The sequence below is a fragment of the Cyprinodon variegatus genome, unplaced genomic scaffold (genome assembly GCF_000732505.1).
Source record: "Cyprinodon variegatus isolate N-32 unplaced genomic scaffold, C_variegatus-1.0 Scaffold269, whole genome shotgun sequence".
Lineage (NCBI taxonomy): Eukaryota > Metazoa > Chordata > Actinopteri > Cyprinodontiformes > Cyprinodontidae > Cyprinodon > Cyprinodon variegatus.
The window spans coordinates 970,420-980,338 of NW_015150722.1; the positions used below are offsets into that span (position 1 = coordinate 970,420).

The 9,919-nt window shown below is 37.0% G+C and overlaps 1 protein-coding gene across 1 annotated transcript in view; it reads left to right on the top strand.

Annotated features, from left to right (window-relative positions):
• LOC107089872 (synaptotagmin-like protein 2) overlaps positions 1 to 9,919 on the top strand; it is a gene marked incomplete at its 3' end in the record, with an annotated part of 32,942 nt that overhangs the window by 5,005 nt on the left and 18,018 nt on the right. Inside the window, exons 2-4 of the mRNA XM_015382893.1 lie at positions 804 to 973; positions 6,304 to 6,458; positions 8,194 to 8,305. Of these exons, the coding sequence (XP_015238379.1) occupies positions 873 to 973; positions 6,304 to 6,458; positions 8,194 to 8,305 (368 nt within the window). The remainder of the gene's footprint in view (positions 1 to 803; positions 974 to 6,303; positions 6,459 to 8,193; positions 8,306 to 9,919) is intronic.

Genomic DNA, 9,919 nt, shown 5'->3' on the forward strand with positions numbered 1-9,919 from the left:
ATATATATATATATATATATATGCATATATATACACACCCCGTCAGCCTCAGCAGATGGCTGCTCACACTGAGCCTGGTGAGAGACGAGAAAAAAAGAGAAAGCATAACATTAGAGACTGAACTAACAAAGATTGTGTAAAGGGAAAATAGAGAAAGAATGAAGCAGAATGTTTAAAAGGGGTCCCTATGTCCTCCAGCAATCTAAGCCTATAGCAGCATAACTATAGAGATAGCTCAGGATAACCTTACAGTCTTCTGGGAGTTTGTTCCAGATCAGGAGAGAATAGAAACTAAATGCTGCTTCTAGAAAAGGTTGATACACTAAAAACAAATCTGTCATGTATTGAAATGCTGAACCATTCACCGATTTCTAGTCTAACAGAAGGATTACAAAGTGTATTCTCTGAGCTACAGAGAGCCAGTGGAAGAACATCAGAACTGGGCTGATGTGATCTACTTTCTTAGTTCTGGTGAAATCAGGGAAGCAGTGTTTAGCAGTGGATCAGCTAAATATGGTAGAAAAAAGTAGGTATTTAGACATGTAGGTCTAAATATGGTCATGGTAATGATGAATGAGTATAGTTATCTCCTACGTTCCTTAATTTTCCTTAATTTTTGTCCGTGTTGGCTATGTGTTTAAAACATGCAAGTCTTTTTTTGTTTAGTATAACTAGAATATGGATGTTTTTTAGTATTTTCTATGGTTATACCAAAATGTTCAGTTGGTAGGAGACCCTATTCTAAGATGAGGAAAAAATCTGTAAGCATGTTTCATTGACATACATTTCCCTCTGTGTTAAAGATCCAATCTCGGGAGTTGCTAAAGTCAAATTAAAGAGGAGCAATCCGGGAGAGTCCACCGAGTGTCAACATGATCGACTTGAGTTTTTTGACACAGGAAGAGTCTGAGAAGATTATGGCTGTGCTGAAAAGAGATGCTGAGCTGAAAAAGGCTGAGGAGAAACGAATACAGTGAGTTTTAATAGTCTTTTTGTTTACTTCAGTTTTTTAATAAACCTGACAAAACTCATAGGTACATGATCATGATAATAAGCTTAAAGGCACACCATGTAACTTTTGAGCACTAGGGGCACTAGACCTATAACTGCCCATATTTTGCTTCTACCAAACATCGAAAATAATAACTGATATACGTATGACTGTATACTAGGTGCAAAATGTTAACTTACCAGTCTATAATACAGTTGAGAAAATAGAATCAGTTTTATATCCGGCTCCTTTTTCAACCTGAGCCAGCAAACTCTTTTCCATGGTCGACTCTTGTTTTTCCTCTATCCCTTTTACATTTACTCTTTTTAGCCTCCTCAGAAGATTTAAACTTTTTCTTTGCTTTAGCCATGACCAGTAGTCGAGAAGGCGGAAAAGTAGTAGAACAAAAGCCTTAGCTCCATGACTACATAAGACCCTGTGGTCATACGTTTCTTCAGGTCACATGACTAATATAATATATATATATAAATATATAAATATATATATATTTTGGCTTTCCACGCCCTGTCCTCCTAAAGGTTCCACGCCCACAACCTGAAACTGTGACAACCAGAGTACGTAAAGATAGCCTAGGAGTGCAGAATAATGCATTAGATGAAGGCTGGAGCTTGACTGATGGGCAGCTTATTTCCCCTTATGACATCCATTTGTGAATCTCATACTCAGGCTTCAGGAGTATGAAGGGAATTTAGCAGAATATGGAACCTTTAAGCAATTCGAAGTATACAGTACATTTGGAGCAACCAAACAGCATTTTTTTTTTCTCATTTTTGCAGCACTAGTGGCTCATGTTTCCAACAGTTGGCTGACAGGAAAGTGGGTATGAGAGAGGGTTAGAAACATGCGGCAAAGGACCACAGGTCGGATTCTGAGCCGGGGGGAATAAGGCCTCCATACGTGGGCCATGCGCTCTTACCATAGCGCCACTAAAGCACACACACCAAATGGTATTTTTAGTCAAGCTTTTAAAAAAAAAGCCACAGGCAGCAGGTGTTGTCTTCACCATTTCTTATCAGCTTTGTGTTCCATGTCTGTCTCTTCATTTTGGCCTGACCCTCTATCTCCGCTGTCTCTCTCTTTGTTTATACTGCATTCACACATACACCAAAGCAAATGACTATAATCCAATATTATATAACATATCATAACGTAAAACTCTCTCTAGTTGTGCCTTTTGAAAAAATAGGACCAGATGTTCATGGCTGGGAATTAACTGAAAAAAATTACATATGTTTCTAAATTAAAAAGACTGGAAATAATTATAAAAGGTTTAATACCAGAATACATCAAAGTACCCCTAAAACCACCAAAATGGAATCACTTCTAACCCCCTTCCTACAACAGTGGCAGTAGCACAGTGAATTTTTTAAACCATTTTTTAAAAATGTATATGTTCAAACTAAGGAAAGAAAAAAAGAAAAAACAACGCTGAGTCAATTTTTTGAAAAGTTGTTAAGTTAGAGAGAAACCGGGGTTAAATTTGAGCAGAGATGCAAGCAAGTGAAAACCAAATGGGATAAAATTTCCACACACAACAATAAAAAAAAAATGCAATAAAAAACAGCGGCGGTGCGCTGTCACGGGGAATCCAGCAACAGCAGCCTCTGGCCCAGTCACCCAGATTTTCCCCAACTGTTTGTGACGGCTGGAAGGAGATGTTAGCGGTTTTCCAGTAAGTAATCCAAACTGCAGGCACCAGGATATTAAAAGCGAACATGTTTTGCTAGCAGATTAAGTTTAGGCATTTCATATATTGTTTTAGAGGAGTGATCATAGCACTCTGCATCAGCAGCGCTGTGTCCATCTCCCTTACATCTCCTGCACCAGCTTCTCTGATTGGTTGATATGGCGGGTCCAGCAGCAACAATTAAAAGTTTCCAATCAAATGTCAACAACAAAACCAGCTGAATATGATACAAGAAACTGACTTCAGGGGCCTAGAGAATCCCAGAGAGCAGGACATGAGATCGTGCTAGTGTGATGTGTAAACGTTCATAAGGAACTGAGCTCAGCACGGTTAAATGATCCAAGCTCAGCATGGATTGGTTTCAGAGGGTAGTGTTATGGGGCTAATGTTAAAGATATTTATTGGGTTTAGCCATCACTGCACACTTTTCATAAACCAATGCTAATCCAGTCAAGTGTGGAATAAAACTCACATTCTACTCACATTCTACCACTAAACACATTCATTCATTGTGCTGAAATCCACATCTCTGCTCCCTGCATAACACCATAACATTGATGCTAGAAGGGAACAGAGTAAGCAAGAACTATGAATAAAGTAATAAAGTGTGTGGGGCCATGGCAGCTTTCTTTTCACTTTGTGGTTGACTCTTAACAACCAGATAAACCTTAGATTGTTGACAGTCTATTTTTTTAATTATCTGGTTTTTTAAGGAAGGAGATGATGGGAGGTGTTGACCTGGTGTCCTGAGCTGTTCAGTGGTAATACGAGGTGCATTCAGCTGAGGAAGTAAATTGCTTTTGGTTTTGGCCTTTTGGGCTGGCTGTCCTAATTTCCTTATTTTATTTCATTTAGGTTAAGATTCCATTTTGATTTGTCCGATTTTGGTCATGGCTTCAGCAGCCCCATAGAGTAAGCCATCTACCATGTCTGTTTTGTTTTTCGTTTTTTACCAGCCCCAATCAGTCCATGCTTTTGGTTATGCTGGCCATTGGGCTTAGGGAGGTAAGGGAGCTTTTTATCTTCACAGAAAAAAAATGAAAAATTAACTTCAAGCAACATAAACATAAACGAAAAAAAAGAAGAAAGAAACTAAGCTTATAATTAGTGTTGTGCCAATGCCAATTTTTGGCCCAGATACAGATACCTGGCTGCGCAGTATCAGCCGATATAGATACCATACCGATACCATTTGTTTGAAATGGATGTATGTGTATACATGAAGAAGTGCATACTACTTGGATGTAAAATAACTGCCATCATGGCTTTGTCAAGCTGCTGCCTACCTTTGTGAAGCAGGAAAAAGACTAATACAAAGTGAATCCAGTAGAACTTTTTATTGTCTACCTGGAACGGGTGACAATAGTTCAATAAACTTTAGGCTCTCAAAATGGTATTGGTGCCCTATTTGTTGGTACTCACCGATACCAATACCACCATTTAAGTACTGGAAGGGGGCCCTGCCCGATACTGGTATTGGTATCAGTGCAACACTACTTATAATAATCTTATATGTTTGAACCCAATTTATCTGTTTCCTCTGTTGTGACGTTCTGGGTTAGAATAAAGAGTGAAGTAAGAAGTTTTAATTGGAAAAAGTCAAGAGTGCTCATGCACAAGCATGTGAGCAAGCATTTTATAACAGTTTTTAGCTATGTTTAATACTCCAAAATGTAAGACTAACCAATGGTTTCTACTATAACAGCAACACAATCATAAAACACCAGGGGTCTGTTTCACAAAACATGTTTATTGAAAGCTCAAAGTTTTCTAAACCTGAAATCAGAGAAACTCTGAGTTTTCCTTTTAAAGAAGAGAGTTTATTCAACCTGTTTCTGTTACCGTAGTAACGTTTTCCTCAGAGCTACCCTTGGCAGCAGCAGGGTCTCCTAAATAAACTCAGTCTTCTGTTTCCACTTTCGTTAAAGAAAATCACATTGTTTTATTTCCTGATTTTATCAGCAGAGTTCTGTCACAGATTTGTGTGAACAAAAAAAGGAAATCATTCACTAGGTCTGTTGCACACATTAAGTGTTAAAAACAAAAACATAGCATGTCCTTTTGACAAGGATCAATTGAACAACGAATGGCAATAATCCACAGAGATAACTTCTCGTCCATTTGCTTAAATGAAAAAAATTGAAAAACTTTCAGGCTTCACAGAGAATAACATTTTTATAGGGAGAGAATTCTCAGATCGCCTTTCTGTATTCAGGTATCTTTATGAATGCTACTGTTTCACCTCACAATCCATAACATACATCCACAACCTCATCTGTCCTCGCATTAAAAGCATTGACTTCTTTAACAGGGATTTATAAGTAATTAATATTAGTGAAAACAGATTGTTATGTGATAACAGCATTATAAAAAATTAATGCACAGTCCGACAGCCACATATTTACTTTGTAATGGAGGGAGAAATAAAAAGAGGAGGAACCCTATTAAATGATGCACAGGTCCTTCCTATTAAAACTGCATATTTATATTTCATCTTCACCTACTAACGGATGCGCTCCTCTCCCGTGAGTTTTAATCTTAGATATAATTTCATCTTAAATATAATTCATTGATTCACTACCATTAAACCAGTAAACTAGTTATACCCATAATTTTATTGTGATTAGAACAGGCTATGGTAGGCTATGACTTCGTGTCTAAAAGAAACATTCTGGATATCTAGAAATGAAGTTCAGATCTCCACACTCCTATAGTTACAGGTGGTCATAATATGTATTGTTTTGTTTATGAAGAAAATGTATTTGAGAACTCATATATAAATATACAGTCAAGCTGATAAATGTCAACACGGACACTTAAAATGCGTAAACATTTCTAGGTATATAAAATAAGATTTGTACCAGTGCAATTTTGCATTTTTTCCTCTCTGAAATTCAGTTTCTGCTGCAAAAATGTAATTTAGAAAATCTATTATCTCAGTTTCATCTTGGAATGTGATTTTGATCAGGAAGAATCTTATTTTAGTGATCTCCAAATGAAACAACAGAGAGGAGAGCACTGTTAATAAATGTTATATTGGCCTGAACTTCATATAAATCTATGCATAAACTCGAGCATCAATTTTCTCCTTCACCATCTTCCTCTCCTTTGTAGCTGTAGTGCTGTTGCTGTCTTTTAAACACATTCTACTTTTTTTTTTATTTCTTCATTAAAATCTCTTGTTCCAGTGGTTTGAAATAGGCACTTCCTGTTGCCTGTTGTCATGGTGACTTTTCAAACCGGTGCTCCACCGATAATGGCTCTTCTTTAATTGTATGGCATGAATTCAACTCTCAGGGGACCTATTCAGAGTCGATTAACCTCAAAGCAGCTTTTATGAAACCAAAACCTTAGTGCCCCACTTTAGGATTTAGAGTTGAGGATTTAAATCTGAGTTTGAGCTTTGTGAAAAGGACCCCGGGTTAACAAAAAAAGTTTGTTTAATTGCAATCACTAACATGATTAAACAGAGGAATACAGCTTCTATACTAAATTTCTTTAAAGTTTTCAGAAAATCTCATTTTTTTCCAGAACGTGCTAGTTACAGATTGGATGAATGGAGGGATATTTATGAATGGATTAAGTTGAACGTGTCTGTACTCAGGAACCTACAGAGGACTGTTGCTGATAAAAGCCAGCTGAAATGTCTGACTGGAGAATGGTTCTATGAGTCTAAGCAGCTTCGACATCAGGAGTGCATCCATGGCTCCGATATCATTAGGGCTTCCATTAGACGCAAGTCTATACCACTGACCAAAGGTGAGTCTTTACCAGCTCTAATTCCTTGGACTATTCAATTCAATGGTAGTCGTGTTTCCATCACAAATGTGCGCAAAACTGTTGGAATTCTGTTCAATTTTTGCAATACAAAATTAATATTACTTAAGTAATACAATTATATATGCAAGGGAATACTTCTGTTCATAATTATGTATTATATGTATATCTGGATTGCAGCTAAAGCTCTAACACTCATTAAAGCACACTAAATGTGAAAAATAGTCTCCTTATCAATCTAAATATGCCACACCATCATCCATAAACAACTTCAACTCTTCTACTCTGTCTTCTGAAACCGGGCATACACTGTATAATACTTTCAACTTTTCTACTGAGCTACAGCTCAGTAGAAAAGCACGGCCCAATGCTCTGATGCACTGAAAAAAATAATGCATCCACTTTTGGCATTTCCTTAAGCATATTTAGTTACTTTAACACAATCGTTATAAGTTCTAACCTGCAAAAATGAAAAAAAAAATTGTTAAAGTAACTAAATATGACTAAGTAAATGCTAAAAACTGTCGCATTAATTTTTACATGTTCGATTGAACTGTAAATGTTGCTTGTCCAAAAGCCACACGCTGGACTTGTCAATCTGGAAGAAGAACAACTCCCTTGTTTACACAGTCTTGCAGTCTCCAAGGGTCTGGTAAATGGGCTCTTAGATGCTCATAGAACGGGTTCAACAGCAGGATTTGCCCACAAACACCTCATGAGGGCCGACTGCATTTCAAACATTTTTCTCCCAACATTATGATTTCTGATCTGGAGGTGGTTGTGAAAGGCTAATTGCCCCTCGTTACCACCTGTATACTACAGGACGCACAAAAAGGCTGAAGCTCAGCCCGATCTGAAAAATTCTCACACGATTGAAGAATCCGCCTGAAAGGGGGAAAAAATTGTACAGTGTAGGCTCGGCTCTACAAGATCCTAAGGTCCAGTTTCAGATCATGTGACCCATGTGATGCGAAAAAAGACCTTTTTCTAAATTCCGCTGTTGCAATGTAAAATGAGCCACTATGTAGAACCATCTTCAAACAAACGTTATCATCTCGAGCTGCATTTATGACAAACAAGCATTACATTTTTATTTTATTCAGTGCATTCATACAGACAGATTTAAAGAAAATTATACACCTTCAAATTTAATTCTACATATAAAACAATGCTGTAAAGCTCAATTTATAATTAAAAAAAATGTATGCTCAATGAAAATTAATCAACTACATCAACACACTAACTATTCCTTTTAGTCTATTTTTTCAATGAAACATTTCAAAGTACAATAGAAAAAAAAGCATACAGGGTTAGGGTTGTCAAAAAATCCCAACAACTGCTGGGATGTAAACACTGAGTGACTTTCCTCATAGTAGTGATGATTGTAAAGTTAAACCCAGCTAAACAGATGATGGGAAGAAGGATCTGTGATAAAGCTCCTCAGTGCACCATGGGAGCAGCAATTTCTAATCATTACCAGGATTTTGTTTATGCTGTTATAAAATAAAAAAAATGTCCTGTAAATTGGTGCGATATAAATAATGAAATATAAATGAATGTCAAGACATAAACTTAAACAAATTGTTAAGCTCATTTATTATTGGATGGGAAAAATTTTTTGTATATTGTCATCAATATGCTTTTATGAGTGTAAAAATTCCACTCCTTGGTGTCATGATTGACAATTTTCTTTTAAACACAAACTGTGCCTCTATAGTGGAAGTCTCTCACACATTGACTAAAAAGTCCAGTTTTGGAACCAATGAAAGGAAGGGAGCTTCTGAACCATCTTCACCCTGTAGACTCAGGGAAGAACCCAACATTGCAGGGTGAGTGAATGCTTTCATCAAATGTTTGTAAATGTTTTATAGATCAGTCGTTATGTTAGCTACAGTGAAGAATTTGCATTGTTGTTTGTCTCTTGTGTTTTTGTATGGGCTCTATAATGGTATAGTTTTGTATCCAGGCCGCTTGTCTTTCTCTGACTGCTGGAATACCTCTACTGTACAAGAAATTATTTGATGTTGGTATTTATATGTAACATTGTTCTCACAAAATGTAAGGATAAAGAAGAAAGTGGTAAAAAAAAAATTAGTAAAAATATTCAATAATAATAGTTTCAGAGAATTATGAAAATAAAGATTGCCCTGAGCAAAGGTTAGTCCAGCTCAACTATCAATACACTTTATCAATACACTTTCATTTTTATTATGGGAAACTTTTCTTCAACAAAGGGTAAAAGAAACACAATCTTTTCAGCATTAGAAAAAAATTATTACTTAGTGACCCAGAAGGATATCTGTGCATTTATTTCTGCATCAAAAAGTATTTAGATTTATTGATTTCAATTTATTATAATGGAACCGAGACCAAAGCTGGTGAAAGGTATTTAAAACAAAACAAACCCATTTTTGAAAAGAAGATAAATGGCATGTTTTTCTGAAGTCATACTTATCAGACTATAAACACCATTGCTTGCCACATAAACACAGCATGACCTTTTTTTGAGTGATCTTAATTGCTGAGGGATAAGTTCAGTTAGTGAAGGGCATAAGACCCCCATATTTCTTTGTAATCCTCTAATAACTCTCACATGATGTTGTTTTCCACTGATGGGTGAAAAATCTTAGGTTCCTTTTAAACATGAAGAATCTCCTGTTAAACCTATACTAGCTGCATAAATGGGGGGAGGGAAGAAGAAATGATGAAGGACCAGACTGTTCATAGGAGTTCTAATGTAATAAGATGAGAGATGAATTGGGAAAGGGAAGACTATTAACACTGATGAGATAAAAAAAAGTTCATGCAGAAGTTTAATAATAGACAAATAATGAGAATGGAAAAAGAGCCCCCACCAGTGATCACAACAACGATATCTGCGATGATTTTCAGTCATCAAGGTCATGGTCATCCTTGAAAACATCAGTTTAGGCAACTGGACGTGAATTTTAAACCTGCACCATATCCCTGTGCACTTTAAACCCGGCAACACCATGGAACAAAGACATAACACCCCCGAAACAGGGCCGAAAACATGCTTTAGGCCATGCAGTGTATTGAAGAGTGCACAGACCTGTACACTGGAGAGACCAATCAACTGCTACACAGTCGCATTGCTCAACACAGGACGTTCAACTCCTCAGGACAGGACTCAGCTGTTCACCTACATCTGATGCCTAAAAGACACTTGTTTGAGGACAACGATGTCCATACTCTGGTCAAGGTAGAAATATGTTTTGAGCGAGGGATTAAGGAAGCCATATTTGTTAACCTGGAAAAACCATCTCTCAACAGAGGAGGTGGTCTTAGGCCCCGTCCACACGAAGTCAAACCCTGGCCTAAACGCACAAATTTTTCACCAAACCAGCCTCTCATCCATACGAAGCCGGCGTTTCGGGGGTCTGTAAACTTTTTATTTTTTTATATTAAGCCTTAAGAGTGGG